This window comes from Sinohyriopsis cumingii, chromosome 14 (assembly GCF_028554795.1).
Source record: "Sinohyriopsis cumingii isolate HCF-2022 chromosome 14, ASM2855479v2, whole genome shotgun sequence".
Taxonomy (NCBI): Eukaryota; Metazoa; Mollusca; class Bivalvia; order Unionida; family Unionidae; genus Sinohyriopsis; species Sinohyriopsis cumingii.
In genome coordinates, this window is record NC_142974.1 from 12007112 (window position 1) to 12029084 (window position 21973).

Consider the following 21973-nt stretch of genomic DNA (forward strand, 5'->3'; position numbering starts at 1 on the left):
CAAGGGAGAAGTAGGTGTTGTTGTTGTGGGGTTTAACACCATTTTTCAGCACACGATAGGCTATGCATGGCGGCCAGTATTATCGATAGAGGAATAACCCAAGAAAAACCCGGGAAGAACCACCGACCCACGAGAAGCTACTGGCAAGCTTTCTCACATACCCACATTGGCTGAATCCTAGACTCGAACCCACGCAGACAGAGGTGAGATGGCAGTGGTCCGTAACGGAGAGCGCTTTAGACCACTCAGCCACTCGGGGACCCGAGGAGTAGGTGTATGGCTATCTATATGTTCCTTATTTTGTTTCTGGTCGATAACTTGATTTCTCCTTCAGATACCATTGCCAGACTTTCTAAGCAGCTTTTATTTGGCATATTGAAAAAGGTAACAGCTTTGGGGTCAAAGGTCAGGGTCACAGGGACTAGAAGAAGGAAAACTGTTTCCACACAGTATTTTCATTTCTGTATCAGGTACCAAGATCAAACTTTGTACATGACTTGTACATGTATGTGAAACAAGACAAAAACTTTTGACTATCAGGCGAAACATGCAATGGTCAAAGTACCAGTGTCTATAACAATAAAAATGGTTTTTGCATGGTATCATAAGGTATTTTTTAAAATTACATTCTCAGACCAGACTTTATGAATTGCTTGCACTTTGGAACAAAGAAGACATATGTTCATTTTGGTATCAAAGGTCACAGGGATAAGATGAAGGAAAAAGTATATCCTCAAAGCTGCTGAAGTTCTGTGTGACATGCTTTGACTAAACTTAGCAGATGGCTTGTATTGTGGACATGGAAGACACTTTGATTTGGAGGCCTAAGGTCAGGGTCAGAGGAACTCCAGGAAGTGAAATGGTTTACACAAAATAACTTAAGGTCTATGCTACAAACAATGATTGAAGTTTTGGGATGACTGCATTTGAGGAAAAAAAAAGACACCTCTCAGTTTTGAGGTCAACGGTCAGGGTCAACAGAACTGAAAGAAGAAACATGGTTTCCAAAAAATAACTTTAGTTCTGTGGATTTTACCTTTATCAGGTTTTTCGGATGGTGTGCATTTAAGACAAAGAAGATATTAATTTATTTTGGATTCTAATACGGTTGAGTATCTGCCCAATAAAAGAGTGTTTTGCATAAAAGAAGTACAATAATACCCACATGGTGGATGTACAATCTACTGCTCATGTTACTCTTACTCTTTCTCAAACAACATGTGCTAACATTGATCTGCACAGAAGTCCAAAATCACAGGTGTTTAAATGTTCAAGTATTGGCACAGTATTAATTGTTTTACCATACCTAAAATACATGCATTTGTAAATAAAAGTGACTACTAGTATTATATCATATGTAGAAGGAGACATCTATGCCATAATATCAGTGTCAGTCATTAAAAGAACATGTAAACATGGGGAAATATCAATGTTACACTTTTATGAATTTTCAGTTTTGAAAATTCATGTTAGTAATTTGTTCTATTTTGTTTGTGGTATGCCCCATCATTACAGTGGAAAGGGCATATAGTGTTGCCATTGTCGGCTCATCAGTACATTTCTGTTCATCAAACTATAATTAAGGTTTTAGTTGGCACTGTGATGGGGCATACGTTTTTATATAAAAACCTTTCTAATTCAGTTATTTTCTTACATTCTATACTTCACAATTTTGGTTCTTTGTGATCAGGTAGTGAAAATTAAGAGACTTTAAAAACTTGAAATTACCCAATTTTTGTGTGTATGTGTGTTACCTGCCAATATATTATGTGGCAGAAATGTGATAAGAAACAAATGTTGAAATGTACAGGAGACAGTACATGTCGAAACAGAGACTTTTGAATACTGAAAATGGTCTTATGTTATATTGAAAGAAAAAGAAGCTGTGCACACACAATACAGAATAGAAGATAAGCATTACTCATTTCCTCCAGGGTCTCGTGCCTTTTTATGTCCTTAGAAAGGGCACTTGCTTTCCATTTCCTCCAGGGTCTCATGCCTTCTTCTGTTCTTAGAAAGGGCACATGCTTTCCATTTCTTCATCTTGATATAGCCTGTATTGTTTTGCAGATATTTTGCAAAAAAACCGAATATTTTTGGAAATCATTTTTGCTGTTTTATAGCATTGAAGAAAATTGTGTTTCTTTTTTTTTCAAACGCTTTGCTACATTTAGCTTCAAGCATTTATTGTAGTGCACCAGCAGTTGATTAAATTTGTATTGTGATGGTGGTAGTTACTTTGATTCTTTAATGGAAAAAAGCCAGTATGCTTTTTGTGATGGTTGTCAACAAATAAAGGACTTTGATTTTTTGGGGTTTGTTTTTCCTTTTTAGTTATTCTTTAGATTTCTGGTTCTTCTGTTGATTTTGTAAAGCTAAACATTTTATAGACCAGAAGAATTCGTGAAATGTCTAGTACTGTTCTGTCATTTAGTTGTCTATCCATTAATACAAGTGTGTCATAGCTACTGCTCAACCACTTGGAGGATTTTTTACATTGATGTCAGGATCTGTTATGTCCAAAATGAAAAATGTGTCACTCAGCAGTCCAAAATGGCCAATACAGCAGTCATCTTGAAATTTTGTTATTTCCACCAGAATAGATAGTCATATATACATGAGATTTCATCAGAATGCTTCTTGTCAAATCAGGTTTAACCTAAATAGATATAGTGGTGATTGGTCCTTCAGGATGGCTTCCATGTAATTTATTATTACTTTTCCTGAATGGATGGTCATATTGTTCATTAAAACAAATCTTCTGTCTGCTTGGTCCTAAATGAAAATGGTGCCATTCTGACAACCATTTTGACCTTGGTTGCCATGTTGAAAGTCTGTCTATCACAACTCCTGAACAAAAGGTTGCATCAGCATGGAGTATTTGCCAGAAGACTTTTTATGGTATATAGTTGATTTAAAATGAAAACAAAATTCTTATTACTGTTACTTTGCATTACAGAGTGGATGGTCTTACTGACAAGATGTTTTCATCAAAAGACTTTTTATGATTTCTACTTAACTCTAAATAAATATGGTGTAGATCTTGCCTCCAGTATAGTTACCATGATGGTAAACCTTATCACCACTTCTCCTGAATGGATGGTCATAATGACATGGCATTTTCACAACCAAAATATAAAAGTGGTCCTAAATGAAAAAGTGCATGTTGTATCCATTATTGCCACCATCATGGCCATCTTGAAAATCCTATTGCTGAAGAATATTTAAGATGATTTCAAAATCCATTAATGAAAATGAATCACCATTTTTATCTTGTAGTTGTCAATATTCTTTTGGCCAATAGAGCATCCGTTACCTCGAGGGACTTTTGCATGTCTTGTCCCAATGAAAGTAGATAATGAAGTTGTGAATACTCTTTTGGCCAATAGAGCATCAGTTATCTCGAGGGACTTTTGCATGTCTTGTCCCAATGAAAGTAGATAATGAAGTTGTGAATACTCTTTTGGCCAATAGAGCATCAGTTACCTCGAGGGACTTTTGCATGTCTTGTCCCAATGAAAGTAGATAATGAAGTTGTGAATACTCTTTTGGCCAATAGAGCATCAGTTACCTCGAGGGACTTTTGCATGTCTTGTCCGAATGAAAGTAGATATGAAGTTGTGAATACTCTTTTGGCCAATAGAGCATCAGTTACCTTGAGGGACTTTTGCATGTCTTGTCCCAATGAAAGTAGATATTATAGATCGCTGGCATATTGGCTCAGGTGGATTTATCCCCAAAGCCTTTAGAATGCTTTCTGCTCTTGTTACTAGGAATAGTCAGCATTTCTAAAAGTTTGTCAAATTCTATAGTTAGCTCTATTTATATTTAAGCTTTGAAAACTTGTCAGGCTGTTGTAAAGGGACATGACTCAATTTCTAATTCTCACTCAGAACATCTCATCCCTCACTAATGCAAATCAGATAATTTTGACTCACTGAAAGGGACTCCAAGGTAATCATAGTGATATTTCCGAAATTGGTAAGTTTTTAGTGGACAAACATCCAGCTAGATGTGCGAGGAACACCCTAATAATATGAAAAGTCTTGAGATAACACTATGTGACATTTCGGCAATCATGAAGTAGCTGGACATTTAATTTTTAATAATATTCCTGCATTTTTGTAATAAAAAAAAAAGTTGAAGAAATGATTTTGGTTTAAATTGTCCATAATTATTGTTTTTGTTGCTGTTAGTGATGATAAATCATCTTTTTTGTGATGTTATCAAGTTAAAAATACTTAATAACAACTACGAGTTTGAGGGCAGATTAAAATGGCCATTATTTACATCCAGTGATTGTTTCTAGCATGAGATGGAAACAATTAAAGATGTTTGATTGTACCGATTCAAAGAAAATTATACTTGGATTCAGTGTACTTACCTCCCTTAATTTTTTTATATTTTTTTTAATGATCTTCCATTTTACTTGAAATCGTAGTGAATCAATTTAACAGAAAATGCTTGTAATAGCCAATTGCTTAAATATTTTTAGGAATTTGAAAATCTGTTCTCTTTTGAGAAATGAAGAGCTGGAAATGCTTACAATTTGTACAGTTAAGATTACAAGAGAAATATTACTAAATACTTATCAGCATAAAAAAGAATAGGATTGTCAACATCTTAAAATTTATATTCATCCCTTTTATACTATTTATTATTTTATATTATCCAATCCTCCAAGCCATTTGTATTCTCCATACTTTGATTTGGGCTTGTACTATTTATTTCCTTGATCCCTTCCACTGTATGATTTTGTTTCTGTTCTTTATATTTTCCTTTATCCTCACCAGTGCATGATTTATTTGTATTCTATATATTTCCTTGACTCCCAAAACATATGATTTTTATTTTATACTATTTTCTTGATCCCCACCACTACAATTTCTTTTCATGTTACAATGGTTCCAACAGCTGTAACTTTCATTATAACAAGATTAAAGCAAGCTTTTCAGTGATGGCATTATTTTAGGTTTTCTCATCTATATTTATGTCCCATTCTTTGCATATTTTACCTGCGAGGAATCGCTTCTTCAGAACCTTTATATACGTCGACTTCATAGAGTATGTTAAAGCATTTTATGGCCTGTATGCATTTCATTTCTTTGTTAATCAATGTAAAGAAGAGAAATGGAACCAAAAGGAATCATCCTTAAGAAAAAGAAGAAATTATTTAAAGCTATCAGAGTTTGTCAGTAGGTTTATGAATTTGTATATTTTATTTCTTGTATTTGTATTGCTCTGGCAATGACCTTCAGGAAGGGAAAAAGTGGGACTCGAGGGCCCTTTGAAACTTAAAAATGGGGAATAATTTTTAGAAAAAGAATGGGTCACAAATATCCATACTGATTACTGTTTATTCTAGAAAATTATAATCCATACTGATTACTGTTTATTCTAGAAAATTATAACTCGTATCATTATTAGCCTTGTCTGCCATTACTAGCCTTCTGTACAAAGATTTGGATTCCTTCTGTTAATCAGCAGTTCCCTTGAAGACATTGTTTTGGACATTTGAGTGTACATGTTTTAAAATCTGTTTGCTACTTTAGAAATAAGGGGAATAAGATGCTGGAGTGATTTTGCTGAAGATTTCATCTTTATACATTTTTTATCCATGATCATTGACCAAGTGTCCTTACCTGGTACACAAGCTAATCAAAATCACTAAGACATTTTTGTCAGCCAGTCAGATTGATTGTCTTGTGATTCTTTGGAAATGAGTTCACTCTGTTGAGTAATCCAGCTTGGGTGTATATGATTAAGTGAGACTATAATCAGCCATAATGATCTTACACCTCTATTTTCTAGAATTTTGTATGTACCCTGCAGGTGCTATAGAGGCAATGTTACTGCATCAATGATCAAAAATAAGGTCTAGTGCAGGGGTCTGAAACACATGGCCTGCCAAGCCGTATCCTGTTGACTGCAAAATGATTGGTGTTACAAGGTGTCATGAGAGAAAACAAAGGTGGCGCAGCCCTTGGGCCATCGAAAATGCTTTCATGTGGCCTTTGGGGGTGGTTTGAGTTTGAGACCCCTGGTCTAGTTGCACAGCCTAAAACTACTTTTGCCTTGTTGAATCCTTTTAATACAAAACTGTGATAAGCTGCACTTCGAATGGTAAATTGCATTTGTAAATTATCAAGAAAATTAACCAAAAGTTTGAAATCTTGAGCTTGTACTGTTTGTACTCTAGTAGTTTCTCACTGCCAGAAAGTTTGGCTTCATTGGTTTGTCTGTTTGACTTAGGTTTAAACTTGAATTCTTATTTCATGTTAATTGAAGCATGGATGATGTAGCAGTTTTCCTTTACCCAGGTGTTCAATGGGTCATTTTACTCTAGGATTTTCACATTTCTACTTGACTAAATACTAACCAATTCAGTCAGTTAATTATAATTTTTATCTTTAATTGGGATTTTCTGTCATAAGCATGTTGTAATGGGCTGCATGAAAATCTCTATAAACTGAGTCCAGTTCATTTTCTTCAGAGGAATGTTTTCTTGTGTAGCTATGAATGCTAAAATGACTTTGGCTTTATTGGAAAGAGTCACTCTTTGTTTATTGAAAATAAAATTGTTTCTAAAATTCATTATATCTGTTAAACATAAATTAAATGGAATTAAAGGATTGTTGGCATCTAATATTTTGTATATGCATGCTTATTACATAAAGACATATGACATAAATGTATATGCACAGTCTACCAATCTGAAATATTGAATTAAAATTATTTTCAGATACACAGTCTAACTAGTAACTGATTTGAATTTACTTTCTTCCCCAATTAAGCTTGACCCAACCATGGCATTGTATTAAAGCAAAACCATTTGGGTAATCAGATGCCAAATGAGCAAAACTGAGCTAACATTATTTGGAATACATTATGCTTTGTATTAAAGCTACAGAGTGATAATCAAAGGCCAGGTGAACAAAAACTAAACTGCAATGATTTTGGAATATTATCTTTTTTGTTGTTATAAAGCAACAGTACAATAGTTAGAGGCCAGGCGAACAAAACTAAACTGTGAGTTGGAATATATTATTTTTGTACTATAGCTACAGTTAGATAATCAGGAGTCAGGTGATAAAAACTAAACTACCATTTTTTGGAATGTTATTTTTGTGTTTTTCTTGGGGAAAAAAGGAAAGATAACATTCTTTTCCATTATATGGAGGAAAATTGGGATTTAAAAGTTTGGTGTCAATTTATAGTTCAATCTTGCAAAGAGTGACTTTTCTAAAATTTACTTCTACAATTCCTCTTTTCACATGGATTTGCCCTATTGCAAGCTTTCTTGTCTCCTATAGTTGTTATGCCATTGGAATGATGCATGACTGATTTCTGTTTTTGCTAGTCCTCCAAATGTGGTACGCACCGCCAAAGCTGAGAAAAGGATGAATGAACATTTAGGTGAAGAATTATCCGATGCTTCTCTCAATTTTGAAGGGAAAAAACTTTCGCCCGCAGAGGAGCGGGTACTTCAGGCTGAGAAAAAGGCAGCCTGGCGGAAAGCTAGGTGTGTTTTATTGATCACTTTTTAGTTGCTTTTCTTTGTTATAAAAATTGTTTTCTTATGCATTTGCTATAAACAAGAAAAAGCTAAATGTGTAAACTGTGTAACCAGGTTAATTACAAAAAGTAGTGATGAATACGGAGTTGAATGAGGCATATAAAATTAGTGTCAATTAATGGTTCTGGAAAAGACTTCAATCTTCCAGGAAATCTTGATGAAAGCTATTGTAAGGTAAAGTTATGACACACTGATGTTGGCAGTGAAGTTTATTAATATAGGATAACTGATTGTATTTTATAAATAAAACTTTGAAAATTGTTCTCTGGCCTTTTTTCCATTATATGAAACTTATTTTCACAACAGCAAATTTCTTCAATGCTGTCAATTTTTCATGGTTATCTCATTTTATTAATGTGCAGAAAAAGGTGATATATTTGTTGGTACTTAAATTTGTCAATGGACAACGAGTTTTAGAACATCATTATTTGTTGGGTTTCAGAATCCATAGATTGCATCAAGCAGAAATTACCAACAAATGTGTGGCCACCCCCCACCCCCTCGCTTTGAATTATATTGAATTCACTGTACATAAAAATGCAGGAGCTGTGGTAATGCAGTTGGTACAGAGCATTGGATTGTCTGAAGGTAGCAGGTTTGAAACCCAGCAAGGCCAGCCTAGGTCAACTGCCTTGATGTGGCCTTGGGAAAGACAATTAGCTGACATATCCTTGGCATGATACAGTCAATAATATACAAAACATGCTGTTACCCCTCCCATACATCTTCATGGCAACAGTATTCTGTGTATTTTCTGTGTTTTATAAATGATATAAAATGAGACTGTTTGATTTTTCTGATTTTTTTGAGGTTAAAATGGGAAATACTTTTTAATGTTGCACAGGTTGTCACATTATAACATAAAATGTGATACAAGGAACTGCACATGCACAGTTGTTAGTTTGATTGACTAGCAACTGAAAAGTGTTGGGTTTGAATCCTGCCATTGGATCAGCCCATTTCAGGTATTATGGTGTGCCCACGGGTGGTATTTTACTTCAGTAAATAACTTGCATGCATTTTAAAATACTCAATGAATTCATAGTCTTGCACCATTATTGTTTGTGAAGTAGGCAAAATATGTTGTGTGTTAAAGATTTATTTGCTTATGATAACCTGCCCTTGTTCTTAATTTGTATGCAATTTGTCTACATGTCAGAAGCAATTATGCTATTAAACTTGGTTTTCTGTATGTTGTACCCTTTATGCATGTTATATATATTTCTCTTGCTTTTCTCTCAGTTCATTTCTTAAGTGCAGGGGAGTTTATGCTATATTCCGAGTGTTGTAGTTGCTATTACCAAATGTACACCTTGTATTTTTTATTTCCAGTGTTGTAGTTGGCACTATCAAATGTACAACTTGTATGTTTAATTTCCAGTGTTGTTGTTGCCATTACCAAATGTACACCTTGTATGTTTAATTTCCATTGTTGTAGTTGACATTATCAAATGCACACCTTGTTTGTTTCCTTCATTGAATGTACAGGTGAGCATTGCTGTCTTGTGACAGCTCAATTCTTGTTTATTTTTTAATGCAAATTTTAAAAGTGTCGAAAAATATGTCATGGCAGAAAAAAAATGTGATGAGTATTTTAATTGCCACTTGTTAAGTGATTATTTTTTTATTTTTTAAGCCATTGTTTTTTTATCATTTGGTGTGAGGAAATTTCAAGATGAAAAGTCTTTTTAAGGTGCTATTCAAGAATGCTTTCTGAATATTTTTTCTCAGTCAAAGAATATTCCATTCATGAGAATGATGTCATTTTTCTCTCCGGTAAGAATGGTCCATGCGTGAGAATGGTGTCATTTTTCTCTCATGTAGGAATGGCTCATTCATGAGAATGGTATCATTTTTCTCTCGTGTAAGAATGGTCCATAACAGAGAGACCACTCTGGTGGCCTAAGTAGTTAGAGCATCTGCCTCAGATGCAGGAGATAGTGGGTTTGAACACCAGCTGAGTCATACCAAAGACTTAATAAAAATGGTACTAACAGCTGCCTCGCTTGACATCCAGGATTAAGAGGGTAGTGTTAGGACTGGTCGGCCTAGTGTCATGATAATGTGACTGGATTGGAAATGATGCCACATGTCTGCGACATGATGCCTCAATTCTCAACATCACTATAAACTGCCACACTGCAGACATCGTAGCAATATGACTGAAAAATTGTTAAAGCTATGTTAAAAATCCAAATAACATACACTCTAAGAATTATCCATAGATGAGAACAATCTGTCATAATTAGCTTTGTGGTAATGTTACATTGGGTGTGGTTTGCACTCCTTCACACAACAGTATGTGGCTATGAAAAGAATTTTCATTTGCTGTGTGAATGGTTAGGATTCTTTTACCATCGTGGCTTTGTCATCAGTCCAGACAGCAGCTCATCAAAAAAGAGCATTTGGACTAATATCAATCCACAAAAAAAGCAATGAAAATGTAGCTGGTATGGTAAAACTAGTACCTATTAAAGACTAAATCCATTTGAGAAAAGCCAGATTAATGTACAGGATATCCAATAATAGTGCTGCTGAATATTTACAATCACTATTCCAGTATAGGCTACTTGGTAATACTCCCCACCTGTGATCCATGTCTACCAGACAGTATAAAATTCCTAAACCAATTAAGGAACTATTTAAAAAAAGTTTCCAATACTCTGGAACTTTGCTCTGGAATAGTATTCCGGTTGAAATTAGAAATACCCACTCTATTCCCTTCTTCCAAACCCAATATTTCCAGTGGCTTCAGAGACGCAGCTAAAATAAATAAATTCCTTTATATGAGGGCCTCAAGGTAGATTAGTTCTTAACTAACTGAGTTACCCTCTTTAAATAAAGTCATTATTATTATTATTATTATTATTAGCTGTCACCATTCTGGTGATTAGTATGTTGGCAAAATCACAGTGTACATATTGTGTACATCTCTGTCATGAATGTCATAACACTTGTGTTCCTAGAATTGACTGTACAATAATACATCTTGGATGTGACAAAATGAAATACATCAATTTGATGGAAAGGGCAGCACTTGGCACATTTTCTGTTCCATTATTGGATGGAAATGTTTACACTTGGCACACATTCTGTTGCATTACAGTTGTGACACTTCCTGTTGCATTTTTTATGGAAATATCTGCACTTGATACATCTTCAGTTGCTTTATTTAATGGCAGCACTTAGTCACTTCCTGTTGCATTGAAAATGTCATCACTTGGGATAGTTTCTTTTGATGGTATTGTCTTCACATTGGACACTTTATGCTTCATTATTTTGTGAAAATTCAACTCGTTAGACTTTGTGCTGCATTATTTGCTAATAAATGAGTAACCAGGTTTTATTTTGTAATAAATAACAAATTTATTATTAAATAATATATAACAAATTTATTATTAAATAATAGATACCAAATATATTATTAAAAATAGATAACAAATATATTATTCAATAATAGATAACAAATATATTATTAAACCATAGATAACAAATATATTATTAAATCATATATAACATGTATATTATTAAATGATAGACAACAAATATATGTTTAAATGATAGATAACAAATATATGTTTAAATGATAGATAACATATATTAAGTAATAGATAACATATAATTAAATAATAGATAACATTATTAAATGATAGATAACAAATATATTATTAAATAATACATAACAAATATATTAATAAACAATAGATAACAAATATTAAATTCTGAATCAGAAGAGATACAATAGTAATGTGAGAAAAAGCATGCAATTTTGAACTTTCAGATTGATAAATAAGCATTTAATACCAGGGCATTTCATCATGAGAATTTCTGTGTGTATACAGTAGACACAAAGTGCACTAACCATATTACACTCATGCTAATGTGGGGTGCAGTAGAGTGTAAAGTGACATGCAGATGTATTAACCAGACTGATTTTACTACTATGCGTATATTACACACTCAATTCCACAGACATGAATGTAGTCCCTCTGGTCAATTTATGGCTACTTTGTATGTTCACATATGTCACTGAAGGACTCTGGCAGGTGGGTACTTCATTGATTATATATAAATCAAAAGTCTAACACCATATAACACTTTATCTTGGAACCAAGCTTCACCAATAACAAATGTTACACAGTGTAGTGGGGTGTAAATAATTGGCAGCCTCATTGGAAAGTGGAAAATGGTCAGTACCCTTTCTATGCACTGGATTGGCAAATGAAGGAGCTTTCCAACAATTGTTATGAAAACCATTTAAAAAAAATAATTGTGGCAGCTTGTTGTAAGTGGCTGTCATCAGCAAACATTTATCTTGTGTTTTTTCTTCAGGCAGAAATACTGGAGGTGTTCACAAGGATATGTAAACAGTAGTTACAGTGCAAATATTACAAATTTTACTTATTCTTTCTAACCATTTTTGTGGCCTACGTGGTTAGAGTGACTGTCTCAGATGTGGCAGATCATGGGTTTGAACCCCAGCTGGTCATACTAAAGACAAAAAAAATGGTACTAACAGCTGCCTTGCTTGGTGCTAAGCATTAAGAGGTTAGTGTTAGAACTGGTTGGCCTGGTGTCAGGATAATGTGACTGGGTGACTGGGTGAGACATGATTTGATGGATGGAACATGATTCCACATGTCTGTGGCATGATGCCTCATTGCTAGAAATCACTATAAACAGCCAAACTGCTGACATCTTAAGCAATATGACTGATTTTTTTAAAAGCTAAAATAAAAATCCAAATCACACACATGCACATGACAAAAGAATGGCACACCCTTATTCTTTCAAAATTTCTAAATAATCTTCATCTTTTGTTTGTTTAAAATCTTATTATTAGATGTGGCTCAGGTTCCCCAGGAGTCATCAAATATAAGAATTGTGTGGGTTAGGAGGTCAAAAGTCAAAGGTCATAGTTGATGTTTGCCAGGATAGGCCAGAGTGATAATTGTTGCATATAAGACTGCAGATATATAAATGCTTCATTTTTATTTATCTTGAAATGAATCAAATAAGTTATGTGATGTTTAATTTGGTGGTGTTCTTTTGCCTGGCAGGATGAAGTCATTAGAAGATGATGCCATACGTGCTCAAGCTGTGATTCACAAGGCCCAGGAAATGCAGATGGAAATTTCCAAAGAGGAGGCCAAAGCCAAGGCATCCAAACTGGAACCTGTTGAAATTGCTTTTGCTGGTATGATTTTGAAGACCAGAGTATCAGTATAAACTTATTTAGTACATGCCAGACTCATATATGAATGGACTGATGAATACAAAAATGTACGAATTTACATTATAGTCGACCCATTTAAGTTCTTGAGCACGCTTAAATGGTTTTTTGCCTCAGCATGACATCAGAATGGTATATAGTGTTACTCTTGTATGTCCATCCATCAGTTTGTCACACCTTTGTTAAATTTTGCATGTAAGTCAGTTTTGTTTGCATAGCTAGAGGGGTGTCTGTGCTCAATGAACATATTTTTGTATCTGGTATAGATTGGCATGGATACATATATAAATGGACTGATGTTTATTTCACTTTTTTTAATAATAGCAAAATCATCAGATTGACTCGACTTTCTGATAAACAGTTAAGGGTTAGAGTAACTTACAGTACAGCTTACCCATCATTAAGTTGAATAAATTAAGTAGATTTACTGACAACTGATTTATGCAGTATGTAAGTATATATATATATTCTCTGATTGATTGATGTACCACCAGCTGTCAGTCGTGTGTTCTTGAGTTAATATTCCAAATGACCACTTCCCACTCTGAAGATGGGCTGTTTGGTTTATTACATAATAATGCTGGAGTGCTAAGATTGTCTGACAAGAGATAAATAAGGGTGGTTCACTGATGGTCTAACACAGTGGATAATTTCATATAGAATATGCAAATTCAAGCAATTATAACTATCTTTCACCCATTTTTATGAACATTTCTCTACTCACCAATAACTTCTGTAATATAGGAGTACAGTTTTCATGAATGTTTTGATTTAATAGAAGATGCTGTGGTCATCAGTCATTGTTATTAATGGAAATATCTGGACATCAGGTATGCTGTTGAAAGCTGACAATAAATTGGAAATGCCGTATTTGGAGTGTCAACAATGTTAAAATTTCTTCATGACTGATATATGTTAAAACTTCTTCATACACTTAAGTATGTTAAAACTTCTTCAAACACTTAAGTATATTAAGACGTTAAAATATCTGGACATCAGGTATGCTGTTGAAAGCTGACAATAAATTGGAAATGCCGCATTTGGAGTGTCAACAATGTTAAAATTTCTTCATGACTGATATATGTTAAACCTTTCTTCATACACTTAAATATGTTAAAACTTCTTCATACACTTAGGTATGCTAAAACATCTGCATATACTTTAGTATGTTAACATATACATTGTATGTTCAAACTTTATGTAATTAATATGTTCAAAACATTTCATACACAACAGACCCTCCCACAATGATGTGAGAAATAACATGCATCATTTCAAATACTTAGTGATCAGTCATTAAAAAATGAGAACTTTTAAGACCTTGGGGATTGTCTTTTTTCTAAGTGATTTTATGTGACCTTGTCATAAGCAAAATATACTTTCAGATGATGAAGAGCATATTCAGCCAACAGATCAAAATGGAGATACCAAGGTAGGTTTGTCACAAAATAAATAAATTGTTTAGTTTAAATTTTCTGTTTCATGTTGTATTAAAAGTTACATTATACTAACAATTAGCTACTCAGGTAGTAGTTGTGCTTTCTTCTTTATGTTTCACATTCTATGACTGTAATAAAAACTATACAACACTTCATGTTAAACCAGTTAGACATTGGAAACAGATAATATGCCTATAGTCCAGCAAGAATAGGCTCCAGAATCTTAGGACTTGGTGACTTAAGTCATTTTGAAAATTTTCAGTCTAAAGGAATTTGTGGCTTCATATAATTTCTCATTTCATGCTAAGTTCTGTTGATATAGAATGATTTGACTTCACCAAGTGTTTCATCATGATTCCAAAATGAAGATCTTTGAACATGGTCAGTAACACAGACAATCTTGGAGAGATACTTTAGTTGTTGAGCCTTGTCATTGAATCATGTTTTGACTACACACGATATCACATATTAAAAGGGAAGTAATTTTTAGTGATTCCTATGTTTTGTAAACCTGTTAGTGAATTTCTGCTTCCTTTGTTGCATTCCTTAGCCTTCATCATTAGCTGATGGGAATGTGAAGCTTATTGTAAATAGGCGTCCAGGGGAAACTTCTGTTCATGAAACATCCCAGGTTATCGATGAAAAAATAGTCCATCGAACAATTCAGGTTGTAGACGAAGTCACTGGAAAGGCACAACTTCAGACTTTTGAAGTGATCCAGAAAACAGTTGATCATGAGGTAGTTTTGTGGTTCTTATGGCCTTGTTACCTTGGCTTTATGTGCACTGGTGCTTTGTATACCCCTTATTTTCTATGTTCAACAATCCTCAGGTGTTTTGTTTCAAAGTTTGTTCATTTCTTCATTTATTTTAGTTCTAATTATATATGGATTTTTATTGTTTTCCTTTATTGATAGAGGTGATAAAGTGGTGTTTTGGTGGAAATTTTCTAATTATTGCTAGTCACATAGCTGTCTTACTTATCCCAAACCACTCATCTATATTAAGTTGTTTGTTTTTTTTAATCAGCCAAGTGTTTTTCAGTCATTTACTTGTTCCTTTAAAACAAAATTCACATTGTTTTAATTGGGGAAAATAGCAAAGGAAGATCATCCTCCATAAAGCAGAGCCTATCATGTTATGATGTACAGCTTTCTGTTTGCAATTTCATTTCCACAACAACAAAGTCTCCTTCATCTGCCATTATTAAACCTTGTAAGTAGCCTATATTTCAGGCAAGGAAGAAACCTATTGATTTTGGGCTCAAAAACAAAAAGGCCAAGGTCATACAGATTGAAAGAAGCAAAGTCTTTTCCACACAAGTTGTATACTAGATATCCTGACCAAATATTGTAAATGGCTTGCATTTGAGATTAGAAACACACCTGTTGATTTGGGTGTCAAAAGGTCAGTGGTGAAGGTCACAGTGACTCTAAAAGGAACATGATTTCTGCACAATTACTCAAGTTTTTTTACTACCAACTTTGACAAAGCTTTGTGGAAAGCTTGCTGTTGAGACCTACTGATCTTGCAGTCATGGTGAATGACTTCGATTTGAGACAAGAACGGCTTGTTTTAATTTTGGTATTAAGAAGTCAGAGGTCAAGGTCACTGGCAGAAAATGTAAATTGTATTCTGCACAGAAATTTCACTTGGCATCCATGTACTGTCTTCAAAGTCTGTGAATGGCTTACATTTTGGGTAGAAAGAAGCTTATTGATTTTGAGATCAGATGTCAAGATCACTGACTGAAAAAGGAAAATGGTGTTTGAATAATAGCCATAGTTTAAGACCACATACTGTAAGCAAAGATTGTGGAGGCTTGCATGTAGGCATGTAAGAGGTCTATTGATTTTGGATCAAAAAGCTAAAGGTTAGGGTCATTGCTTCTCAGAGTAAAATATTTAGCAAAATAACATTTGTACTAAAGCAAGTTCCTTTGCATGTCTTTGTTATTGGCTTAAAGCTTAAGATTTTTGGAGTCTTGTTAAAGTCTGATCTGGAAATGACAGTTTTCTGGGCACTAAGTTGAATTTAAGATCACATACCATGACCATAGGTCATCGTGAGCTATTGGTCAATATTCTGCAAAGGCAACCACACTGTACTAGTTCCTACATACTAAATATGGTGTTGGCACATAATGTACCAAATATAGTATCGTTATTTAATATTTTACAACAGAAAGTCACAAGGTTTGTATTGTTTGGTGTTGGTGTTATATGGCTAAATGTTTATTTGTTACTGTCTTTATCATGTTATTTGTATGATGTGGAGTTGCATGATACGGTCACTTAGATATTTGCATTCTAACTTGAATTTTCAGCATGAAAGCAATAGATCTTTGTTTATTTGATGATCCAGTATGGGTGGAGTCAAAATGTTTTGCATAGGAAAATCTACTGGATAACAAAGCTACTGTTTTGCATAGGAAAATCTACTGGATAACAAAGCTATTGTTTTGCATAGGAAAATTTACTGGATAACAAAGCTATTGTTTTGCATAGGAAAATCTACTGGATAACAAAGCTACTGTTTTGCATAGGAAAATCTACTGGATAACAAAGCTACTGTTTTGCATAGGAAAATTTATGGGATAACAAAGCTACTGTTTTGCATAGGAAAATTTACTCAATAACAAAGCTATTGTTTAGCATAGAAAATTCACTTGATGGCATTGTTATTGTTTTGCAAAGGGAAATTCACTAGACAACAGTATTATTGATTTTTGTTACAGACCACTCCAGTGGCCTAGTAGTTAGAGTGTCCGCCTCGGATGTGGGAGGTTGTGGGTTTGATCCCCAGCCAAGTCATACCAAAGACTTATAAAAATGGTACTAACAGCTGCCTCGCTTGGCGCTCAGCATTAAGAGGTTAGTGTTAGGACTGGTCAGTCTGGTGTCAGGATAATGTGACTGGGTGGGACATCATGCTACATGTCTGCGGCATGATGCCCCAGTGCTAGACATCACTATAAACTGCCACACTGCAGACATCATAGCGATATGACTGAAAAATTGTTAAAACTACATTAAAAAGCCAAATCAAACACACACACATACCCTTTTCATTACAAAATCATATTCAAGTCCATTACAAAGGGGAAAAATGTCCTGATGTCACAAAGGTAGGAGTTAAGTAATTTCCATGTTCACAGAAAAGTTGCACCATGTTTAAAGTTCAGAAGAATTCATTATGTTTAGATTATGGTCTGTTGAAAGGTGACAACAGTTGTAGATGGTATATTACTAGGATCAGGTAGATACAAAATGGAATAATAATAAAGAGAACCAATTTAATGCTCACTTCAGGTGTGTTTCATACAGTGATACTGTTTTGACAGACATTGTACACTCCAAAGTGATTTATGTCAAAATGTTGTTTGCAGGATGTGCAAAGAATTGAACTATCCCCATTGCTGCTATGCTTCACAAAATAAATGCCTGTCAACCAGGAGTTCTGAAATTTATTTTGCAAGGATTTGTTTGCTTCGCAGATTGCTTATTGCTTTGTGAAGTGCCTTCAGAATTGAGACAAGAACTGAAATAATTATGCTTTGTATTTTATATATGGTGTAAAATCAGACTTCAGAGAAATATTGTCACTCTTCACAAGCTTATCAATAAACCTGAACATAGATGGCTTAAACAAACTCATTCAAGGCAATAATGTGTAATAAACATCTGTTCATCAACATGCATCTCATTGATTTACCTATAACTTAAGATGAATTGGGTTGTTTCACTTTGTGAACTTACCTATGCAAATTAGAACAGTGTGCTCACCCACAGCAGTCTTAAAAGTAATTAACACATCACACTAGCTTTTGTCTGCCAAATTAAGTGATATGTGAAATAGTGGTTTATACCTTTCCTCTTTGTATTTTGGTTGCCAATATTCAAATGAGTTGTGTAATATACTTAGTGGTAGCAACATCTTTATAATATTATGACCAATTATACAAAATTACTGTGGCACACATTATATTTACTTTTATTTGCTTTTAATTACTGCATAAAGTATATTATTATTATTATAAAGTATATTATTATTATTATTATTGTTATTATCATTATTATTGTTATTTAAACTGTCCCAAGAATCGTTTTGTGTCAGTTCCAATCAGGGCTGCCTACTGTTCATGCATCCTACAGATTACAGGCATATATTGAAGTGGTGGGTATTTTTTTCTCCAAGACTACTGAAAATTATTTCTTTTTATATTAAAAAAAAGACAATGCTGTCATGGGGTTTGGGAGTAAAACTAAGTTCATGTTTCTAGTGTTATGTATGCTGGGGCAGTTACAACTCCAGTTTGCTCTTTTTTGTGTGATTATGCACAAAATTAGGGATGCCATGATACACTTTATATCACAATAGGTGATTCATCATAGCCGTTCATATCATAACAGATATGTCCTGCTACAATATGCATCATTGATATGACAAAACTGAAAAGAAAATGTATGCAATATAAGAATACATCGATTAATAATTCTCACAATTCTGTTCAATATTACGTTGATGAATTTTCATAACTCTCTTAAGTTGAAAGGTAGTATCATGTTTATATAATGGTAATATTTTATGTATTTTCATAGCCCTAGCATGTATCATTGTATCATTACATCCATAAACAAATGATACATGTTTTCTTGTATCATTAATCCATACAGAAAGTGATACATGGAACTTCAGAGAGATGTTTTCTGGCCAAAAATTGTCGTACAACAATGACATTTTTACAGGTCATTAAAAGGTCATTAAATTGTGCTAAATGCATAAAAATGAGTATTTTTAAATCAGGAAATCCATTGTAAATATATACCACACAATGTTTCCAATTTACCTATTAAACATTTTGACCAGCTTGAATTGTGGGTTGGATTTTATGTGACCCTGGACTTAGAGTTTGATGCCATACAACTGAGTTACCTCAGATTCCAACCAGCTAGGATGAAGACGTTATTTTTGTGAACAGTCACTCGATCTGATTAGATATAATCAACTTTAGTGCATGGTGTCATTTTTTTTTTATCTTTCTGATGCTGTGTTGAATATGATAAAGTCCACTTGAAGCTGCTTTAAGGCTTTTGCAGACGTAAGTTTTGTCTTTTTTGATACAGTTGTCAGGTACATTGTACCTGAGATTTTCAAATTTCCAGTTTTTTTCAAAAATGAAGTGAATTGATTGGCATACTCATGAATTTTTATTTCTATTTACATAGGTTGAAGTGAGAAAAAGACAAATCATAGAGCTCAATTTAGAAGATAGTACAAATATTAACAGTACAGGTGATAATCGGTAAGTTTTCATTATAAATCCTTAGTGTTCTGCAGTATCACATGAATTGAACTAGTGAAAACTATCAGACATTTAACTTGTCTCATGCATTCCAGCTGAATTGCTGTTAAACCACTCAGATAACAGTTGTACCCCTTGAGACAAAAGTATTTTCAAAGTGAACTTTATCAAGAAACTGTATGATGATGTGCCACCCAAAAAAAACATATTGGACTTTTTTTTTAGAGAATGAGGTTAATATAATACATTTATGAATTTTACATGTGTTACCTTATTATTTATATTTTTTTACAGAATTGTAACATTATTACTTTTATATTTTAGCTTGTGCTTTATGTTTACATTTTTGGGGAGGATTTAGTTTGGTTTAGTTCTTCATTTTTAGCTCTACTTGTACTGGACCAACATGGGAAGTCATTTGATCAACTTGGGAAGTCATTAGATCAACATGGGAAGTCATTAGATCAACATGGGTAGTTGTTAGATGAACATGGGAAGTCATTAGATGACCATGGGAAGTCGTTCGATCAACATGGGAAGTCATTAGATCAACATGGGAAGTTGTTAGGTGAACATGGGAAGTTGTTTGATCAACATGGGAAGTCGTTAGGTCAGCATGGGAAGTCTTTTGATCAACATGGGAAGTCATTAGATCAACATGGGGAGTTGTTAGATCAACATGGAAAGTCATTAGATCAACATGGGATGTCATTCAACCAACATGGGAAGTCGGTAGATCAACATGGGGAGTTGTTAGATCAACATGGGAAGTCATTAGATCAACATGGGGAGTTGTTAGATCAACATGGGAAGTTGTTAGATCAACATGGGAAGTCGTTAGATCAACATGGGGTTTACACTTCTAATAAAGTGTAGCTGGTCCATAATGAAAATTATGCTAATCTGTTATCCAATATGGCCACCACATTGTCCATATTGAAAAGATTTTATCGCTAATCATCCTACATGGGTGGTTATGCCATCCAGGGGTTTTCACTGAAAGGCTTCTTATAACGCATACTGTTCCAAAGAAAATGGTGCTGATATGATGTCCACTATGGCCACCCACTGAACTTTTTTTTATTATTGCAAATCATTCTGAACAGAATATAATACTGACATCGGGTTTTCCCCGAAGAGCTAATTACGATGTTAGTTAGTTTTAAATAAAAATGGTACCATTCTAACATCCAATATGGCCACCACACAGGAACCATCTTGAAAATCTTGTTATGGTGCTGATCTGACATCCAATATGGCCACTGCATAGGAATCATCTTAAAAATGGTTATTGTTACTCATCTTGAATGGATGGTTTTATCAACATTAGGTTGTAACTAAAAGACTTCTTATGGTGTCTAGTAGGTCCTAATTAAAAATTGTAATGAGCTGACATTCCCATCATTGCCATTACAACAGCCATCCAGAAAATCTTCTTACAGCTACTCCTTATGAACAGAAAGTCATATTAACAATGGGTTTTCACCAGAAGGCTTCGTATGATGTTTGGTTGATCCAAGATGAAATTGGTGCTGATCTGAGTTCTAACATGATTGCCACAGTGGTCAACTTGAAAATCTAATCATCACTACATTTCCAGAATTAATTTTCATATCAGCATGTGTTTTTCACATAAAGACTTCTTACAGTTTTTTGTTTATTATAAATTAGAATGATGCTGATCTGACATCATGTGGCTGTCTTGAAAATTTTGGTTTTTCTACTCCTTTTAAATGTTGACATGGTTTCTTTCTTTCTTCAGGAGACTATCTTTCATTTTGGCCAGCTTGAATATAATGTTACATTTACCAAATGGTTGGCAATATCAACACGGGATTTTAACCAGTAGGCTTCATATGATAACTAGTTGGTCCTAAATGAAGTTGGTACCAATTATATAGCCAGTATGGCTGCCACAAGTGTTGTCTTTAAAATCTTCATGTCATATACATTCCCTGAATAGGAGATCTTATGGTGTTGTCACCAAAAGACTTATGATATGGTGTTATCACCAAAAGACTTAGATACGATGTTGTCACCAAAAGACTTATGATGTCTACTTTGTCTTAAATAGAAACAGTGCCAGTCTGACATCCAGTTTGCCCACCCCAACAGCTGATTTCAACGTTTCGTTGTTGCTGAAGAATATCAGAGATGGTTTCAACACTTTGCAATTAAAAGGAGGAAATGTTCTTATCCTGAATTTCTGGGTATTTATAGAACATCAGTTCCTTTGAAGGACACTTGTTTTATTTTTAGAACCTTGCTTTTAATTGGTACCATGTAGCCATTGTTGAGCTGTCAAATGCTAATACCTACATCATTTCACGTTTGCCAAGATCTGGTCTTCATATTTTACATTTGACAAGTCTGGGTCTACATTTAGGTCAGTTGGCAGATTTGGGTCAACCAATTGCACTG

The 21973-nt window shown here is 34.1% G+C and overlaps 1 protein-coding gene across 12 annotated transcripts in view; it reads left to right on the forward strand.

Moving 5' to 3' along the window:
• Window positions 1-21973, forward strand: part of LOC149783253 (protein scribble homolog) — a 184501-nt gene that overhangs the window by 151429 nt on the left and 11099 nt on the right. For 9 of the 12 annotated variants that reach the window (XM_089931472.1, XM_089931476.1, XM_089931478.1 and 6 more), the window contains 4 exons: window positions 7361-7522; window positions 12637-12773; window positions 14195-14241; window positions 19476-19552. In XM_089931472.1, the coding sequence (XP_089787598.1) occupies window positions 7361-7522; window positions 12637-12773; window positions 14195-14241; window positions 19476-19552 (423 nt within the window). Of the gene's footprint in view, window positions 1-7360; window positions 7523-12636; window positions 12774-14194; window positions 14242-19475; window positions 19557-21973 lie in introns of those variants that run through there. The other 3 variants (XM_089931479.1, XM_089931482.1, XM_089931473.1) reach the window with 2 other exon arrangements.